The 21,859-nt window shown below is 38.9% G+C and overlaps 1 protein-coding gene across 3 annotated transcripts in view; it reads right to left on the reverse strand.

The window, feature by feature from the left end:
- The window catches only part of LOC124795378 (uncharacterized protein F13E9.13, mitochondrial), a 55,171-nt gene that overhangs the window by 23,570 nt on the left and 9,742 nt on the right, over positions 1–21,859 (reverse strand). For all 3 annotated transcript variants that reach the window (XM_047259387.1, XM_047259389.1, XM_047259388.1), the window contains exon 4: positions 6,260–6,459. In XM_047259387.1, coding sequence (XP_047115343.1) covers positions 6,260–6,459 — 200 coding nt within the window. The remainder of the gene's footprint in view (positions 1–6,259; positions 6,460–21,859) is intronic.

Raw genomic sequence — 21,859 nt, forward strand, 5'->3', positions numbered from 1 at the left:
AGTTTGTCATTGACCATCTATTCCAGGAGGCTGCACAGGTTTACCATTGAACTACTAGGTCTGAGCTGTCTATATTTCAAAGAGAGGTATTCACAGGATTCCAGTATCTGTCCATTTGGGTGGAAAAACCTCTTTCGTAACAAATCTTGTGAAACACCATCAACATAGTTTTCTTGCAATAGTCACTAAGCTGATGAAGTATTTGGTTGCATATGGTGTCTAGACCAGGGCAGTTATCATTGCATTGTCCAGTGCACTGTTGAATTCCCAGTCTGTTAAAGGGGGTGTTAAAAGTGTTAAAAGTAATTAAAATTCAATTTTGAGTAAAAGTTGAGTGAAAATTTTTTGAACTTGAAATTTCGAGGCTGTGGGTCACTAGGTTATTAGACTATGTCAAAAGGATTGGTACAAAGTACTCATCGGTCAAGCCTCCAGGTATTCCAGCCAGGAAAGAAGGTGTGCTGATAGGTCACAGTTTTGCACAAATATGGACATCTGCTGTATGTGTATTCATTAAAAAGTTAAATGTGCAGGGCCCATGATGATCTAGGCTACGAAAAAGTATTTTTGCAATTATATACCTCATAGTTGTAGAAGCATAATAGTATTGACCAACTTATTCTTTGGTATAACAAATAAAATAACTAGCAAACATGACGTCAGATGCAATCACATGTGTTCATCATCTCGTCTTTAGTCAAGTTTATGTTCAGTAGGCTCCATATACACTGAAGAGCCAAAGAAACTGGAATAGTCATGCGTATTCAAATACAGAGATATGCAAACAGGCAAAATATGGTCCTGCATTCAGCAACACCTATATAAAACAACAAGTGTCTGGTGCAGTTGTCAGATCAGTTACTGCTGCTACAATGACATTATCAAGATTTAAGTGAGTTTGAATGTGGTGTTACAGTTGGCGCATTGCAATGACATGGAGATTTTCCCGTATGACCATTTCACCAGTGTACCATGAATGTCAGGAATCTGGTAAAACATCAAATCTCTGACATTGCTGCATCCGGAAAAAGATCATGCAAGAACAGGACCAATGAAGACTGAAGAGAATCGTTCAATGTGACAGAAGTGCAACCCTTCCCCTGATTGCTGCAGATTTCAATGCTGGGCCATCAACAAGTGTTGGCATGCAAACCATTCAGCGAATCATCATCAATATGGGCTTTCGGAGCCAAAGGCCTACTCGTGCACGCTTGATGACTGCCTGACACAAAGCTTTATGCCTTGCCTGGACCTGTAAACACTGAAATTGGACTGTTGATGACTGGAAACATATTGCCTTGTCAGACAAGTCTCATTTCAAATTATATCAAGCAGATGGATGTGTACTGATATGGAGACAATTTCATGAATCCATGGACCCTGCATGTCACCAGGGGACTGTTCAAGCTGGTGGAGGCTCATTTAAAAGTGTTACATAAAAAGCAGACCACAATATCCAACTGAATGTCCCCTCCCCCCACCCCCCTCCACCCGCACTCCCCCACTGTGTGGGTGCAGTATGATGATAGTATTTTTTTCTTATATTTCTACATTATCACTGAATGCTTGCTGCACTGATTATGCTACTTCAAATGATTGTGCAATGTGGGCAGTGTTGTGGAGGTCTGGATCTGGAGAGGTCAAGGCCTTGGACTGAAATTCACAGTAAGGAGCTATATGAATAACAGCATCTCTGATGAGCTAGTCTCTAAGAAACCTTACACTCATTGCAAACATAAGTACATTGCGACTAAGCCCCTGGCAGTTGCTAACCCGTGATGTGTATGACTGACTGACCTTTTTAGCATACTGGTTAAAGTGCAATTGAGCTACCACAACATGAGTTTACCGACTACAGTGCTGGATCAACAAATCACAAATACCATCACTTTCGGCACTACTGGGGTTAGGGAGTGGCTGTAGCTTCTGGACCATTACAGATAACTGACTACATAATGACCACAACAGCACACACTTAGCGTTAAGATGCACAATATTAAAAACTGTGATTAATTACAGAAACCATGTAAATACGTATCACAAGTCTCCTCAGACACATCAGCACTGTCAAATGACACGTGGGGGAGCCTTTTGTGCCCTGTAGTGAATGACAGCAGAACTGCAACCAACCCCAGATCTCAAATTTTCAAAGAAAATGTGAGAATGTCAAATTGCCTTGAGCTAACATAAACAATCCAATAACATTCTATGCAAAATCTAAATATACAAGTAGAGTTATTATTGGAAGACAGCTAAGGAAGAAAATATTAAAGTTCATAAATGGCAGTAATCTGGTGTGAGCAGTGTGGTGCTCATGTATTTAATGGGACTGACTCTGTCCATTTCGCTGACTTGCTGTGGTCCTACTGGGTGGAGCTTACAATATCTTTGCCAGCCACCATGTCCACATTAGCATCAGTGCTTGGCAGGAATACAAAAACTGATACACTATCTTTGACCTCTGGCTCTCTCCGATAACCTTTTCTCTCAACTCTGTTTAAGAAAATGTGGATCCCCTAGAATTGAAATTGAAGGTTAATGACTCTTTCCACCTATTACCTCTTTTCTGCCCTGAAGGAGGACTGTCAAATTTCAAAAGTTTGGCATTTAGTTGTTATCTTTCTTTTCTGATCTGAGGCTGTAGAGGGAGTTGCACCTTCTGATGATAAATAATGACTGGTCCTTATCTCTCTTCAAGTGTCCACAGGGCAATAAAAAGAACACCCAGTTCACAAGATGGTATCTTCTACATGAGTTAACATAGAAACATGGCGTTCAGTTTCAACTCGCACATTAAAATGCACATTAAAACTAAAAATTTACAATGGTGCCACTTTTAAGTTGCCAATCCATGTGGCTGCTGGAAGGGTTTCTATGATGCAGCAATCTTGCTCGCTCGCTCACTCATTCATTCAATGCCCAATGTAAGTCAAGTTAAGAAGGCAACAATACAGGGAATGAAAGTATATTGTGTTCCCCATTTCAACAGGAGAATTCAGTTACAACTGTGCACTGCGATTTTCACTGAGAAAATGGCAGTTGAAAGTACTGTATTTCAAGACACTGGTTGTTTATGTTAAGGTAAATCCAAAAGTCACCCCTATGAGATCATTCAAGACGGAGTGCATTCAACAGTTTGTACACAGTGCACAGAAGTCAACTCATCAAAAAATGGTTCAAATGGCTCTGAGCACTATGGGACTTAACTACTGTGGTCTTCAGTCCCCTAGAACTTAGAACTACTTAAACCTAACTAACCTAAGGACATCACACACATCCATGCCCGAGGCAGGATTTGAACCTGCGACCGTAGCGGTCACGCGGTTCCAGACTGTAGCGCCTATAACCGCACGGCCACTCCGGCCGGCCAGTCTACTCATCATGCCAGCTAATAGTTGAAACTGGTATTCAGGTGTGTGTCCGACCTGTATTGCGGTGACATTCATGTCTCAAACCATACAGGGTTTAATTAATTACTATAAATTCTTCATGATGGTGAGAAACAACACTTTTTAGAGTCTTTGAATTCTTTCTGGGTATGAATACACAAGATGACAAATTTCTTTTATGTTCTATGTAAAGTTTTGCCTCATTTAACTGAAGCTGAAATAACACATGTTAGGAGAAAGCTAATTTGTTCATTAAAAAAGGCTGTGATGAAAGACATTACTCGTCAAAGAACATTTTTCTAACCATGTGAATACATTGAAACTTCCACAAAGTATAAGTTGTGAATGAAACATAGGTGAAATGAAAGACAGGAGTACGTTCAATTCTGATTTTGCTGCCATGTTATCTTTCCTCGTTGGGGATCTCATGCTGAGCAAATGTAAGTTAGGTGATCTTGTAACATTTCTGTCTAAATAATTACCTATTACTATAATAGAGGGAAACATTCCACGCGGGAAAAATATATTTAAAAACAAAGATGATGTGACTTACCATACAAAAGTGCTGGCAGGTCGATAGAAACACAAACAGACACATACATACACACAAAATTCAAGCTTTCGCAACAAACTGTTGCCTCATCAGGAAAGAGGGAAAGACGAAAGGAAGTGGGTTTTAAGGGAGAGGGTAAGGAGTCATTCCAATCCCGGGAGCGGAAAGACTTACCTTAGGGGGAAAAAAGGACGGGTATACACTCGCGCGCGCACACACACACACACACACACACACACACACACACACACACACACATCCACACATATCAATCCACATGTGTGGATGGATATGTGTGTGTGTGTGCGCGAGTGTATACCCGTCCTTTTTTCCCCCTAAGGTAAGTCTTTCCGCTCCCGGGATTGGAATGACTCCTTACCCTCTCCCTTAAAACCCACTTCCTTTCGTCTTTCCCTCTCCTTCCCTCTTTCCTGATGAGGCAACAGTTTGTTGCGAAAGCTTGAATTTTGTGTGTATGTATGTGTTTCTATCGACCTGCCAGCACTTTCGTATGGTAAGTAACATCATCTTTGTTTTTAAATATAATTACCTATTACGCTATACTTTTTCGAGTTCATTACTTAATGAGAACAACCTTCCTGTCCCCTTATTACATGCCTAATTTGAATTTTATTCTTAACATTTAACAGCATCCAGATAGAAAAGATGAAGATGGATTGTTCGGAGGTCAATGACCGAGCACTATCTGTGTTCATTCATTAACCAATAGACTTTCCAAAGTAAGAACCTCCCTGAGATATTTTATCAAATCACTTCCCTTGTCATACATAACATTTTATTATGAAAATTGTGTGGATCGGATCAGTCTCTGCTTCAAAACAATGACACTTGCCAGCCTACTGTAAGGCTTGTTATAGTCCATACTTTGAAAGAAAGTTAAATATAATGGGCAGCTACAGGTAATAAATTCAGTAAATTGTGCCATATGACACACACACAAAGTTAAATGTGCATCATCAGTGTGCGTTCCTTCCATGTTGCAGCAATGTAAAGATAACTTATTTTATTGTCTGCTAACCCATGCTGCCTCTTAAGATAAAATCAGTTGAGCCATCTCATTGATATACTGGGAGGAATCGCCACACTACACTCCATTTAAATGGAAAAGTGAACTGTCACAGTGTATTAACACAGCATCACATATCATAATCAAGCATGAGAGAGACCCCCCAAAGCTTCATGTGTTTTGTGCCATTTCCAGAGTAAAAGATTTAAGGTCAATTCTTTGTGGAAAACGCATTCACAGGAATAATGTACCTGGATATGTTGGCGATTTGGTTTTTTCCACAATTGCAAGAACATGCCAAAAATGTCATTTTTCAACAAGACAGAGCACTACCATGCTGACAACTGCTTGTAAGGGCACTTCTTAATAATAGTGATCTCATGGTGGATCAGCCATAAGGGACATGTGAATTTCGCATTGCACCACTGGCCCCCAGAGTCACAAGATCTCAGAGCACGTGATTTTTTTATTTCGTGGGGATTTGTGATTCCACACCAAGTTTATAACTTCATTCTTGTAGTAGTCTTGAGAAATTCTGTCATTTTGAAACAACCTGTACTCTCTCAGCAAAGAATTTTACTATCCTTGGTAAATTTCCAGGTGGTACAATTATTCATCCCATTACCACTACTACAACAACAGTGAACTCCCTGTTGTAAGCCTCTGACTGCATAATTCTTATCACACATATAAATATTTTTTTCAAACATTGTCCTTAAGAGAACAGCAATACATAAAATTATATTAAAATTATTTCAATAACAGTCTAGATCATATGTAAGTTGCATATAATACATATACAACTTACATCCGATCTAGACTGTTTTACTTGCGCTCCATAAGGTTGTATTTATTAGGAATTACAGAAACTGCACTATACATCATGAACTTTCCAAAAATAACCTACACCAACAAACTAAAGCCTACAAGCTCATGAAATTTTCCAGATGCACTGCACATGGCAGGCAATGCATTTCAATCAGTGTTATTTTCTCTGTGTTCAACTGTTTTATGACACCCTACCACAACAACTGACGGCAGAAAAAAAAAATTATTCCCTGTTTTCATCTGCGACATTGGTATGTAATCGAGACAGACAACTCTCGCTTACAATAAACATATCCTGAATCTGTCACACACGTTTCCTTCTTGCATAACGCATATCCTGCCATCCAGTGGAAGTGTAGGAAACTTACTTTTTGGAAAACTTAGCCCCTTCTTGTTACAACGATTTCTCTGGTATGCTCCAATCCAGAAGCAACCTATCATTTATGAAAAATGCAAAAATACCTGTGCTTCTTCTTCACGTCTGCAAATATCAAAACTTGATCTGCTGAAAGCTTTTTGCGGTATCTGAGCAGTGTGCCAGCACTGGCATCTGTAAACCCTTCATCAGCTATATGGCTGAAGACAAATCCTTCAGCTCGGATGAATTGTAACCCAGCAGCAAGGCTGATGGCTATGGCTTCTTTGTTTCCTCCAGCCAGTACCTGACACAAGAGAAACTCTAATGTTATTTTTTACTGCATTAAAGTATTTAAAAGAGAGAGAGAAAGAAAGGGAGAGAAATGATTTATTAATAGCAAATTAATCTTACAATCAAATCATTTACTGCAGGATAAAAAGAAATTTACAGCACCGAAAATTTAAGAATCAGAAAGACATAAGCTCCTTAATCTCCTTAATTTGCTCATAAAAAAATGGTAAAAAATACACAATATCTAATGCTTTACCTGTTATACAGAGTGATGCAGCTGTCCCTACTGATGTTGTTTTATACAAACCACGATGTTTATCTGCCTTCATAAACCACGCACAAGATTCTCATATTCTCTAACTTCATCTACATCTATGTGGAAACACTGCAAATCACACTTAAGTGCCTGGCAAAGGGTTCATCAAACCACCTTCACAATAATTCTATATTACTTCAATCTCAAACAGTGCACAGAAAAAACAAATCTTTATATCTTTCCGTGTGAGCTCTGATTTCCCTTATTTTATTGTGATGATCATTTCCCCCTATGTAGGTCAGCATCAACAAAACATTTTCGCATTCGGAGGAGAAAGTTGGTGATTGAAATTGTGTATGATCATGTTCTCATAAATGTAGGAAAAGAGAAAGTAAATGTAAACACCTTAGATAACTACATTTGTGATCACAGAGCCCTTGCTACGGAAATTGATGTAGGGAACATAGGTGTAACTGAAAGTGATACAGTTATATATAAAAGAAAATTTAATTATTCTAAACTTAAGATGGCACTAGGGAATGAAAAATGGGAACCAGTGTACAATGCAACTGAAGTGAATGAAAAATGGGAATATTTCTATAAGTTATTCAGTAACACTTTAAATGAAACCTGTCCTTTAGTTAAAAAAGTAAATGAAGCTGTAAACCATAAAGCCGAGAATCTCCCTTCTGAAATTATTGAACTGAGGGAGAAAATGAAAGATTGCTATACACTTTTTAGAGATACTAAACTACAATATTTCTCAACAAAATATAAACTGCTCAGAAAAACATACAGAGTGTCCTTGACTAACCTAAAAGCACAGAAATATACCTCTGAAATAAGGAACTCTAGCTGTATCAGTAAAACTGCCTGGAAAATAATACATCAAGAAAGTGGGAAACAGAATTCCTATGAACACAGCAATATTACATTAAAAGAAAATGGTGAAGAAATAAGTGACCCAAAAGAACTGTGTGAGAAATTTATACAAAAGTTCAGTACAGTTGGTACACATGAAGTTCATGTCAAGCCACAAAATTTTAGTCTTGGAAAATCTAACCAGTCCTTTTATATCCATGGCATTACTGAGAGGGATGTCCTAGCAATCATATCAGCACTTCGAGCAAAAATGCCTTGTGGCTGGGATGACATTTCACCTAAGCTGCTAAAGGAATGCAGGGATGAATTAGTGAAACCCTTGACTCGCTTGATAAATACCTCCCTCAGAAATGGAGTATTCCCTGACCTCTTGAAAATTACTGAAATTATACCAGTGCCTAAAAAGGAATTAAAAACTGACACTAAAAACTACAGGCCAATATCATTAACCTCAGAACTAGGCAAATTGTTAGAGAGAGTAATACTAAATCAAGTTGAATCATATTTCACCAAACACAATCCGTTAAACAACCTACAACATGGATTTAGAAAAGGGAGATCTACTACAACAGCAGTAGCATCTTTTATACATGAAATATTAAATAAGCTGGACAAAAGTGACTAGGTAATAGGCACTTTTCTAGATATGAGTAAAGCCTTTGATACTGTGAATCATACCATTCTTCTGTGTAAGCTAGAAGAGTACAGGTTGAGAGGACTAGCCTTGAAACCACTTATCTCCTACTTGAAAGACAGGAAACTGTGTGTAAAGCTAACTTATCAAAATAATGAGCAGCTCCTAACAACCAAATCAAACTTCAGGACACTTCAATGTGGCATGTCTCAAGGAAGCATACTAGGGCCTTTTCTGTTCCTTGTATAAGTAAATAACTTATTTGAAACCTAAAATTGCATGGTTGTAAGCTATGCCGATGACATATTCTTCATCAGCTGTGGCAGTGATATGCAGTCTGCAGCTAACAGTACCGAGATCAGTTTCAATACTCCGTCTGCATACCTTACAGCAAACAAGCTTCTTGTAAATAAAGACAAAACGGGAATAATGAAGTTCATGCACAGTTATAATGCTGCCATAACTGATACTGTATTTACATCCCCACTGGGTCTTGCATATGCAAATTCACATAAATTTTTGGGCATCATTGTTGATGAGCACTTATCATGGAAATACCATGTAGATAATATTTGCAAGAAAATCAGTAGAAATGTGTATCTACTGAAACGGGTCTCAGCCTTCTTGGACCATGATACTTTAAGGCAAATATATTTTGGGTTAATTCATCCGCACCTTCAGTATGGTATTGAGATATGGGGTAGGGCATCAGCAGTTCATATAGATAGACTTTTTAGATTACAAAAACAGGCAGTAAGAATGGTAGCCAAGGTAAAGAAGAGAGAGCCTTGTAGAGACATCTTTAGAAAATATAAAATTCTTACGGTGTACTCCATGTATATACTGCAGACAGTCATGTTCGTGAAACAAAATCCTGAATTTAATATGAGAAACAGTAATGTACACAACTATGATACAAGGGGGAAGGGAAAATTTCATAGAATTGTGACCAATAAAAAGGCAACGGACCACAGCCCACACAGAATGGGAGCAATTTTCTACAATGCACTACCCTGTGAACTCAAGAAAGTAAATCTAAATTTGCTAAAGAGTAGACTGAAGCAATTATTAATAGAGAAGTGTTGTTACTATATAGAGGACTTTAAGTTGTAGTGCCATCTTGGAAAACAGTGTATATAGACAATGTCTCCGTCTGTCAGTGGTATGAAAGAATGTAATTATACACTGTATTATGCATACTGTACTATTATAAATATAAGCTAAATTGTGTTACACTATAGAGGAATCTACTTGTAGTGCCCTTTTGAAAAATAATGTGTACAGACATGTGTCTGATCCATATGTTGTTATGAAAGAATGTAAATATTTTGAATATAATAGAGGGAAACATTCCACGTGGGAAAAATATACCTAAAAACAAAGATGATGTAACTACAAATACAGACACAAGCAGACATGTAAAGGCAAAGAGTTTGGGCAGAGATGTCAGTCGAGGCGGAAGTACAGAGGCAAAGAAGTTGTTGAATGACAGGTGAGGTGTGAGCAGTGGCAACTTGAAATTAGCGGAGGTTGAGGCCTGGTGGGTAACAGGAAGAGAGGATATATTGAAGGGCAAGTTCCCATCCCCGGAGTTCTGATAGGTTGGTGATAGTGGGAAGTATCCAGATAACCCGGACGGTGTAACACTGTGCCAAGATGTGCTGGCCGTGCACCAAGGCATGTTTAGCCACAGGGTGATCCTCATTACCAACAAACACTGTCTGCCTCTGTCCATTCATGCAAATGGACAGTTTGTTGCTGGTCATTCCCACATAGAAAGCTTCCCCTAAGGTAAGTCTTTCCGCTCCCGGGATTGGAATGACTCCTTACCTTCTCCCTTAAAACCCACATCCTTTCGTCTTTCCCTCTCCTTCTTTCTTTCCTGATGAAGCAACCATGGGTTGCGAAAGCTTGAATTTTGTGTGTGTGTTTGTGTTTGTTTGTGTGTCTGTCAACATACCAACGCTTTCATTTGGTAATGTAAATATTTTACTGTATATATGTAATGTAATCTAAATTTTCCTGACAATGTCCGAAAACTTTTTGTTATATGGACAAAATACATTAAAATTTCATTTGAGAAGATTCTGCTGCAATGAAAAGCGCCTTTGTTTTGATGATGTCCATCCCAAATCCTGTAGCATGTCGGTAATACTCTCTCCCCTATTTTGCGGTAATACAAAATATGCTGCTCTTCTTTCAACTTTCTGGTAAGGATCCCAGACCGCACTGGAATAATCCAAAAGAGGGCGGACAAGATCAGCGTAGGCAGTCTCTTTAGCAGATGTGTTACATTTTCTAAGTGTTCTGCCAGTAAAACACAGTTTTTGGTTTGCCTTCTCCACAACATTTTCTATACATTTGTCCCAATTTCAGTTGTTCATAATTGTAATTCCTAGGTACTTAGTTGAATTTATGGCCTTTAGACTTGACTGGTTTATCATGTGACCAGAGCTTAGTGGATTCCTTTTAGCACTCATGTCAAAGACCTCACACTTTTCATTATTTAGGGTCAATTGCCAATTTTCGCACCATAAATGGCAGCATCATCTGCAAACAACTTAAGACGGCTCAGATAGTCTCCTAAATCATTTATATGGATAAGGAACAGCAGAGGTCCTATAACACTACTAGATATCACTTCTATTTCACTCGGTGGCTTTCCATTAATCACTACAAACTGTGACCTCTGTAACAGGAAATCACGAATCCATTCACATAACTGAGACAATATTCTGTAGGCACACATTTCACTGCAAGCTGCTTGTGTGATACAGTGTCAAAAACTTTCCGAAAATCCAGAAATATGGAATAAAATTGAAATCCCTTGTCAATAGTGCTCAACACTTCATGTGTGTAAAGAGCTAGTTGTGTTTTACAAGAATGATGTTTTCTAAATATGTGTTGACTGTGTATCAATAGACCATTCTCTTCAAGGTCATACATTATGTTTGAACATAATATATGCTCCAAAATCATGTTGCATATCAATATTAATGATATGGGTCTGTAATTTGAATATTGGTGTGACTTGTGCAATTTTCCAGTCTGTGGGAAGAGATCATTTTTTGAGTGAACAGTTGTATATAATTGTTAAGTATGGAGATATTGCATCAGCCTACTCTGAAAGAAGCCTAAATGGTATACACACTTGCTACACTATCAGTCCTACAGAAAAAAATGAACAGGATCTTTTTGTAGGAAATTTAATGTAGTTAAATTTTGCACTGAGACACATTTTCACTAGAGGCCATGGTTTTCAAGTAATGCAAGAAAAACTTACAAAAGTGACCCTCAAAACAACCCGCATTCAGCCCCCCCAGTGGTCAGAATATCCACTATGTTGCTCATAGCCCTCTCTCCTACCAGTATACAAAAATTTGCCACTGCATGAATTATTTCCCACATTTGACCGTTTTTGGTCTTCATTGACTGGCCTTATTACACAACCAGCTTAGCCAAGCACTTAAAAATTGTAAAATTGATGTTTGTGTAAATTTTACCTAGCAGTTTTGTGTATTTTAACAGCATAAAATAAACAATTTCATTGCTGCATTCGTCAGGCCATCTGAGTTTGAAACTATCATGCTCGTAAGTGTTATGCTTGAATTAAATTGTCAGTGTAATTACTTTTAATCTAACATTTATAAAATCATTTTTCTTTCATTGCCCTCACAGGCAAGTTAAAATTAATAATGTAAATGAAATAGCCAACTACATTGGTGGTGTGGCAGCCCAATCAATAGAGGCCAAAAGAGGTCAAATATCAGGAATAGTTTCTGCAAGCGAAAATTTTTGTATAGTGGTAGGATGGAATACCACGAACAACATACTAGAAATCAAAACTGGTGAGGGAAGAGTGAGGAGATGGAGGCGTGTTTGAAGGTCACCTGTTCTTAAACAGCTCGAAAACCTTACAAAATTTAAGTACATTAAATTTCCTACAAAAAAGTCTTGTTCATTATTTATTTATTATTGTTTGTATGTAGAGAGTTAGAGAATATTAAAATATTGCGTGTAGTTTATGAAGGCCAGATGTACCATAGCAGGTTGCAAAAATGACAGCAGTAGGTGAAGCTGAATCACCTTTATAATCCGGCTGTTGTTTATCTATTACTCTCACTTTGTATTGTTGTAAGTATGCTAACATTTATCTACAATGGTTGGACAAAAATATGGAAAAACCACAAGAAACATATGCTTGAACATACAGGGTGTTTCAAAAATGACCGGTATATTTGAAACGGCAATAAAAACTAAACGAGCAGCAATAGAAATACACTGTTTGTTGCAATATGCTTGGGACAACAGTACATTTTCAGGCAGACAAACTTTCGAAATTACAGTAGTTACAATTTTCAACAACAGATGGCGCTGCAAGTGATGTGAAAGATATAGAAGACAACGAAGTCTGTGGGTGCGCCATTCTGTACGTCGTCTTTCTGCTGTAAGCGTGTGCTGTTCACAACGTGCAAGTGTGCTGTAGACAACATGGATTAATCCTTAGAACAGAGGATTTTTCTGGTGTTGGAATTCCACCGCCTAGAACACAGTGTTGTTGCAACAAGATGAAGTTTTCAACGGAGGTTTAATGTAACCAAAGGACCGAAAAGCGATACAATAAAGGATCTGTTTGAAAAATTTCAACGGACAGGGAACGTGATGGATGAACGTGCTGGAAAGGTAGGGCGACCGCATACGGCAACCACAGAGGGCAACGCACAGCTAGTGCAGCAGGTGATCCAACAGCGGCCTTGGGTTTCTGTTCGCCGTGTTGCAGCTGCGGTCCAAATGACGCCAACGTCCACGTATCGTCGCATGCGCCAGAGTTTACACCTCTATCCATACAAAATTCAAACGCGGCAACCCCTCAGCGCCGCTACCATTGCTGCACGAGAGACATTCACTAACGATATAGTGCACAGGATTGATGACGGCGATATGCATGTGGGCAGCATTTGGTTTACTGACGAAGCTTATTTTTACCTGGACGGCTTCGTCAATAAACAGAACTGGCACATATGGGGAACCGAAAAGCCCCATGTTGCAGTCCCATCGTCCCTGCATCCTCAAAAAGTACTGGATCATTGGCCCATTTTTCAGATCCGAAACGATTACTGCATCACGCTATCTGGACATTCTTCGTGAATTTGTGGCGGTACAAACTGCCTTAGACGACACTGCGAACACCTCGTGGTTTATGCAAGATGGTGCCCGGCCACATCGCACGGCCGACGTCTTTAATTTCCTGAATGAATATTTTGATGATCGTGTGACTGCTTTGGGCTATCCGAAACATACAGGAGGCAGCGTGGATTGGCCTCCCTATTCGCCAGACATGAACCCTTGTGACTTCTTTCTGTGGGGACACTTGAAAGACCAGGTGTACCGCCAGAATCCAGAAACAATTGAACAGCTGAAGCAGTACATCTCATCTGCATGTGAAGCCATTCCGCCAGACACGTTGTCAAAGGTTTCGGGTAATTTCATTCAGAGACTATGCCATATTATTGCTACGCATGGTGGATATGTGGAAAATATCGTACTATAGAGTTTCCCAGACCGCAGCGCCATCTGTTGTTGAAAATTGTAACTACTGTAATTTCGAAAGTTTGTCTGCCTGAAAATGTACTGTTGTCCCAAGCATATTGCAACAAACGGGTGTATTTCTATCGCTGCTCGTTTAGTTTTTATTGCCGTTTCAAATATACCGGTCATTTTTGAAACACCCTGTAAATGCAGATGCTAGCCAATCCTACTGGTTGCACTGTTATATTTGACCATAAACAGCACCTGTACAATGTCTTCAATATCTTCCAAGTCTCAGTCATTGTAAGAACAGTGTTCAGTGTAGTTGTGAGGGTGTTATTTCAGAGCTAAGTGACTTTGAATGTGGGCAAATTGTTGGTGCCCATACGGTGGGTGCTTCCATAACCAAGGGAGCTGAAGTGCTTGCTTGTTTCAAGCTGCACCATATCAAAGATCCATACTGCGTACAAGGAAAGCGAAAAATCATCACCTGCTAACTCCCAACGCCAACAAAAGTGCATGCAGAGGGATCATGACAAATAGTCACTGAAGATGATTGCAATGAAAAATAAGAGAATAATAGCTGTAAAAGTCACTGCACAACCAAATGTCACACTCATGAACTCTGTCAACATCAGGGCAACACAAAGGAAGCTCCCATAAGGGAACTGAAGCAAGGTGGAATCCCAAAACCACTCATCAGTGATGTAAACACTCGTAACAGGAAAACATGGTGCCGAAGCCATGAAACCTGGACAATGGACTATGCAAGAAAGACATTTGCTCAGATGAGTCTTGTTTCACACTGTTTCCAACTTCTGAACGAGTTTACATCCCAAGAGGGAAATAAGGTGGGGTCTTTGATGATGATTCGGGCAGCCATATCATGGTATTCCATTGGCCCCGTGATTATTCTGAAAGGCTGCATTCTGCCAGGAATTATGTGACCATTTTAGCTGATCAAGTCCATCTCATGGTACAATGTTTGTTGCTCAATGGTGACGCTCAGTTCCAAGATTACAGGGCTTCTTTTCACACAGCTTGCATCAAATGGGACTGGTTTTGTGAGTGTGAGGATATATTGTTGCCTCTTCCCTGGCTGCCAAAGTCACAAGATCTCAATATTATTGAGCCTTTGTGGTTTACTTTGCACAAAAAGGTGCATGATCGCTGTCCACCTCCATCATCATTACCTGAACTTGCCCTGCTTTCCACGAAAAATAGCATAAGACTCCACTGAAAACCATACAGGACCTATATTTATCCATTTTGAGATGACTGGAAGTTGTTTTAAATGCCAACAGGTTTTGTGTAGTGTTTTATTGTTTCTGTATTTTTGTCCAGTTCTTGTAGACACACTGGAAGGAAGATTATTACAAATAACATTATTTCACAGATAATCAGTAGAAATTTTGAATTCCAGAATTTGGATTATTCATGTAAAAGAACAACTAATAATGAAAGATTATAATTTATTTATGAATTTATAGAAGTTTTAACTCTTGGATCAGTCAGGATCTTATTACAAAACTGCACTACAATACAAAATTTAGCTGCAAAATCTATTCCAGAATGCAAAGTCAACTCCTCAATTGTTTTATATGTTTTATCAAAAGGAAAATTTACTTGAGGTCACTATAAAATTATGAGACAGAACTATTGGCCATTTCTTACCTTCAGGAGTTGAAATACTTTAACACAGCCGATGGAAAGACATAACAATATAAGAAACTATTCTAGCTTTTGGAACTATTAGTTCCTTTCTTGGGAAGGAAAGAAGAATATGTTGCAGAAAGTAAAATGTAAGGGCAGGTCACTCACACCCCGGAATGAAAGGGACCCTTGTAGTGAAGACAAGGGGAGACAAAGATCAGCCATGTTGATTAATGTTTATATGTTGTAACTGCTAATAATTAAATCAAAGTAAACACCTGTTATCAGTGATGATGCCAGTTTAATGTGGCATAAGTGGAAGAAGGCCAAAGGCTTGCAAGAAACCTCTGCATAACACATCCCCACCATCTTTCTATAACATGGTCATTAAAACGTGTATCAAGAAACATGGCACTGTAGTAGAAACACAGCGGTCGTATCTAGGACTGGGGACCGAATGCCATTTAACCTCCCAATACTTGAATTATGAAGAAACACTTCAAATGTTTTTTGAAATTAAAATTATGTGAACATCATGAAAACCGGTGCATGAACATCAGTTTTTTAAAGAGTTTTTTATTTGTTTATTTATGATAGTCAAAAAGTTAATCAAATCTAAGTTAATGTGCAAAGGTGATAAAAATAAAGATGTTTGGTATTTATACATGGTGTTTTCTTTAAATTATGTCCTAATTTGTAAATAACATAATTTCTTGTTGGAAATCTGTGCCCAACCCACTCCCACCATGCACCTTGCTTGTCACCACCAATACCACCTCTTCTATACCAACACCGCTATGGACATTTCCTCAGTCAATGCCCAGCTGATTCCAAACCTATGACATCCTTCCTGCTCACCTTAATCAACTTTGTGCTTACCAACAACTATTTTATCTTTGGGGGCAGACATACAAACAAATCAAGGATGCAACCATGGGAACCAGGTTGGTGCCCTTCCTATGCCAGCCATTTCATGGGTCACTTGGAGGTGGTTTTCCTGGGATCCATAAGCCTTCAGTCCGTGGTTTTGTTTAGATACATCAATCACATCTTTGCCACATGGACTCATGGTGAGGCTGACCTGTTAAAATTCTTGGAATCTCTAAATACATTCTCTCAGTTACAAACAACAGTACTTCCATTTTGACAGATGCCATCCTTTCGATGTACAATGTTGCCTCTCATACAGCCTTGGCATTTGAGGCAAACATATTTGTTCAGATGCTAACTCTCTACAGCAATATACTGCTGTTCTCACCTGACCTTCACTGGACGTAATTACCCCACCAACCAAGTTCAAATGCAGATATTCTGAGCCATCACATCTAATCTTAGTACTGCTGCCCCCCCCCCCCTCCCGGCCCCACCTAAAATCATGCCCTGATATGAGATCCATTCTGTCTGAGGTTTTGCCCACCACACCTAGAATAGCTTTTCACTGCCCTCCATATCTCCACAATACCTTTGTCAGACCATATGATCCATCTGCACCCTTCGTCCTACCCTATGATTCCTACCCCGCAGCACGACTTGTTCTGTGCACCCTCCTACCACCACTTATACCAGCCTTGTAACTTGCAAAACATAAACTATCAAAGGGAGAGCCACCTGTGAAATGTCACATGTCATATACCATAAAATGAGGTGAATCCTATCAAAAATGGCAGTTTTTCAAAATTTACTGTCGTGATATGGAAATAAAAATTCAGTATGTTAATTTCACAACCTTGATAATGATATATTCAAGTATTACATTATTTTTAGTTTATAATTGCAGTTATTTCCAGAATGAGATTTTCACTCTGCAGTGGAGTGTGTGCTGATATGAAACTTCCTGATAGATTAAAACTGTGTGCCGGACCAAGACACGAACTCGGGACCTTTGCCTTTCATTAAGCACATTAAACTTCAGATTTTTGCTATAAAAACACTTGCATTCATGAAATTTGACAAACAAATATTAATTTTTAATTATTGTATGTCATAATCAATGTGAAAAGTATTTACTTAATGTCACTATCAACTATCCTTTCAAATATAAATTTACCTCACCTATGTCCTGCAACAACTCCTCTATTCTTCCTTTTCCAATCACCTAGTACATTTCTCCAAGCAAGTTTTAAAGGTCTAAAAAAGACCACATCAACTGGCTGACATAAATGAGTAGAATTAGGTGGTAGAAGCACAAATTTAATGTTCTGTTCCTGGCACAGTTTAATAATGTTATATGACAGATGACTCAAGAGATTGTCACCTTTAATCACTTCAGGTCCCTCTAATTGTCGGGCATAAGGCAAGACAATTCCAATAAACCATGATTGAAACATTGTTAGGTCAAACCAACCACTTTGGTTCCTATTATAACCTGCACCAGTTATGCACCCTTCAGTCCCAGCATCATAGAGGTGTTTTGCCCAACAAACTATGCATGGTGGGAGGACTGAGCTATTGGCAGCTGCTGCTATCATCACACTGATACTTGACTTAGAACTATCCACTATCCTTTCAGGAGGTCTTGTGCCTCACTTCACTATTACTTTCACTTGTCCAGGATCATCACAAAAGGCTGTCTCGTCATAGTTTATAATGTTGAAGGGAGGAACACCACTCAAGGTCATTTCAAGGTTTTTAAAATATTTAGTCATTGTTTCTCAGGTAACTGCTGCCTTTGCCCTCTTCACATTTTCACACAATCTAACTGTTAGATCTTTATTTCTTTTCAGAAAAGATTTTACCCACTCATTCCCAGGTCAATTGTCACGAAATCTTTTTTCAATCCTCCCTGCTTGATTGAGATATGTCTATATATCATTATTCCTCGAAGGAAACCCCCATTTTGCACAACACAATAAACCTCCAATCGGTTTTTTTCCTCACTATTGGTTAATGCTGGTTGGCCGCCTATTTTGTATTTGTAGCTTTCATTGAGCTTGTCATTTAATGTGGTATATGGAACTGCGTATTGCTTCTGAAGCTTTCTGGATGCTTAATTTTCCTGATTTAACAGCCTTCGCCACATTTGGAAGAAATTATGGTCTGTAGTTAGATTTCTGTGTTCATCCCACAACCTTTTGGTATACTCGCATGATTGGATTCACCCTACAAAAAATGCAGTTTTGTAATTAGGCCTGCTTAGTGACTAAGCAGTATTAGCAATGAACAAAAAAACGAAACTGTATCGCTTAGGATGTTCATATGCAAGCAATAATATTGCAACTTACCACTTACATTCTCGAAGTAACCAGCAGAAGTTTTCACACTGTTGTCTTGACTACACCAGGGTAGCACAAGGATCACACATCTACTGACAAAGTGATCTGGTTGTTGTGTGCTCTCCAACATGCCATTGTTGTTGATAGATTAGGAAAGAATTCATCGGCAAAGGTCAGCTGCAATGCAATTGTTAAAATGCTACGCTCATTTGCCCAAATGTGGAGAAACTGGTAAATGATTGGATTGACACCACCTGATTGGATTCGCCTGATGTAACGGTACCAGCTGTTATGTCAAAACTGTTTGGCTTTTTACATTGGCATGGCAATCATCAAGTTATCAGTTAGAATGAATGGACACAGGCAGAGATTGTATACTGGCTACACACAATGCCCCTGCACTCTACGACACAATAATCATGATCTCGGTCCCTGTTTCACCAGATGTGCTACCTGGATTCTTTCCCCAGACACCAATTTCTCAGAATTCCACACATAGGAACTGGCACAATAACATGTCCTTGGTTCTTGCCACCCACCTGGCCCTAATTTACGTTAATTTCTTCAGTCTCAACATTTCTTCACAGTAACTATTCCTTAGCTGGAGTGCAATGTTTTGGCAGTAATCCCTGTCTTGCATATTACCCTGTGTGTGTGTGTGTGTGTGTGTGTGTGTGTGTGTTGGGGCTTATGGGCGCTCAACATTGAGGTCATCAGCGCCCTGACACACAGTAAAAGGAACGAATGTGGATAGACCTAATAAAACTGAAAAACACACTCAAAGAAAGCAGGAAACGAAGTAAAATACTACATAAGAAAGTAAAACCGAAGGAAAGGGAAAACATAGCAACAAGAATGCCACAGGAAATTGGCATTGGCTGGCCACTTACATAAAATATGGGCGAGCTTGTCACACAGTGAACAAGTTAAAATCCTCTCCCTAAAATCTTTGTAAAAACATTTGACATGGCACAGAACTTTAAAACTTTAACCACATTGGTCCGAGTGTTGCCTAAAAGAGATGGCAGGTCTGCTGGCAAGTCAGCCGCGGCCCGCTGGTCAGAAAATAAAGCGCAATCCAATAAAACGTGGCACACAGTGACCTGGACGCCGCAAGCACCACACATTGGAGGGTCCTCTCGCCGGAGCAGGAAGCCATGCGTCATAGCGCTGTGGCCTATACAAAGCCGCGTGAGGAGAACCTCGTCCCGTCGGTGGGGCTGAAAGGAAGTACACCACACACGCATATTATCCTGTCTTCCATCTTTAAGCTCTCAAGTTTTTAAATCTCATCTGCAGCAGTCCCCAACTATCAGTCTTTCCTTCTCATCCCATTTGTTCTGGGTGACTTTTCCAGTCTCAACCCCTTTTCCTAAACCTCACCAGTCCTTTTCCTTCACCCCTCCTCCTTTCCCTTCAATCTTTCTGCCAGAAGAAGGAGCCACTGACTCTGAAAGCTTGCAAACTTTAATATCTTTGTATACGTGTTTTCCTGCCGCCGCATGGTGAATAGATTTTTTATCTGTCCAATTACGTTGTATAATATTGGGGTCATAATCATTGTATTTACACAACATTAATCCAGGAGAACAGCTGAGAATCATTAGTACAGTTTTTTTTCTGCTTTCAAGGGAGCTATTATAAGCAAGTAGATAGCCTGGCAACAGGCTCACCCTCATCCCCTTTGCTAGCAGAAATGTTCGTGGACAAGTGAGAGACTGATTTTTTAAGAGCAAACCATTGGCAAAACATGCTGTGTACTGGCACATATGTCAACTGTATTCTCTGTATGTGGAAACGTTCTACTAGATGATTTCAAGGAAAATATGAATCAATGGTATAGTAGCATAAAGGTCAGTATAGAGTAAGGGGGTTCCAGCATTAATTTCCTAGACATCAGAAAATAACAATCATAAATTTAAAATTTACTGGAAAGATTCCTGTAGTGACTCATTAATCCAAGCTTCCTCTCAACATCCTACAGCCTACATACATGCAGCATTCCATCACATAATTGACTGTCTCCTTTCTGTTGCCATGTACCAAGAAGACTGTGACCAGAATCTCAGTACAGTGAAAACAATAGCTACAAATAATGAATTTGATTTCAACATTAGTGACAAAATTCTTCATAAAAAACCAAGAAGTAAGCTAGATCCCTACTGTCTCCAGTAAACAACCTAGACTGAAAAGGAAATGGTGTAGTTTACCTTTTGCAGGTAAAACTGTGACTAGGATAAGCAAAATTTTAAAAGCAAATGATTTCTCTGTGGTTTTCTATATCCCACTTACAGTAGGTAGATGTCTCTTCAGTTCTATAGACAAACAGCCAGACATAATGAAAAGTGGGATTTATTAGATCATCTGCCAAGAGTGTCAGTGTTTCTACATCAGACAGACTGGGTGTTAAATCTGCACTAGGTTTAGAGAACACCATAGAAATTGGAGATTAAAGAAGCCGGGCTCGTAGTTTGCCAAGCATTGCATAAATAAAACCACAAATACATAATAGATATAGATGTCCTCACATAAGAGCGAAAGGATGCAAAGCTTCCTCAGTTAGAAATTAAAAAATAGGTGTGTGTACACTAACTGAGGAAGCTTTGCATTCTTTCATTGATGTGTAGGACATCTATATCTATTATGTATTTGTGGTTTTCACTTATGCAATGTTTGTATGAACCTGGCTTCTTTAATTAATTACTGGATGAACAAATGCAGATCAGTTATTCATCCCTTTTAGACAATACTATAACCCCCTCACAGAAGAAGAACCTTGGTACCTTCATTCATGTAACAAAAATAAATAAATGATTTAATTAACTTAAAAAAGCCATGTCTGTGCATAGCTCTACTTCATTGTATGTTCAGCCAAAGTATTGTAAATACTGTCCTAATGAATTTTTTAAATCCATATAGAATTGTGTCAAAATTCTCAACAGAGATAACTTTCATGACACGTTTATCTTTGCTTGGTTCTCATCTTTAGGATCAGTTGTATACTAGAAAATGGGCTTATAACTCATAACCTTGTTCTATATTAATAATAAGTACATGAAACATAGCTAAAAAAGTGTTTTGTCTAGTTGATGGAGTTAGTTAGTTGTATAACTTAATTTACCTTGCTGTATCAATTTCCAAACACAAAGATAAGGATATGCATAAAGCCAGCAGTTCTTTATGAGGAACCTCTGAATAATCAAAAGTTATACTGGTGTTGAGTATGTGGCACCCTCTTTCCTCCTTC

Source organism: Schistocerca piceifrons, chromosome 4, assembly GCF_021461385.2.
Source record: "Schistocerca piceifrons isolate TAMUIC-IGC-003096 chromosome 4, iqSchPice1.1, whole genome shotgun sequence".
In the NCBI taxonomy this organism is placed as follows: Eukaryota; Metazoa; Arthropoda; class Insecta; order Orthoptera; family Acrididae; genus Schistocerca; species Schistocerca piceifrons.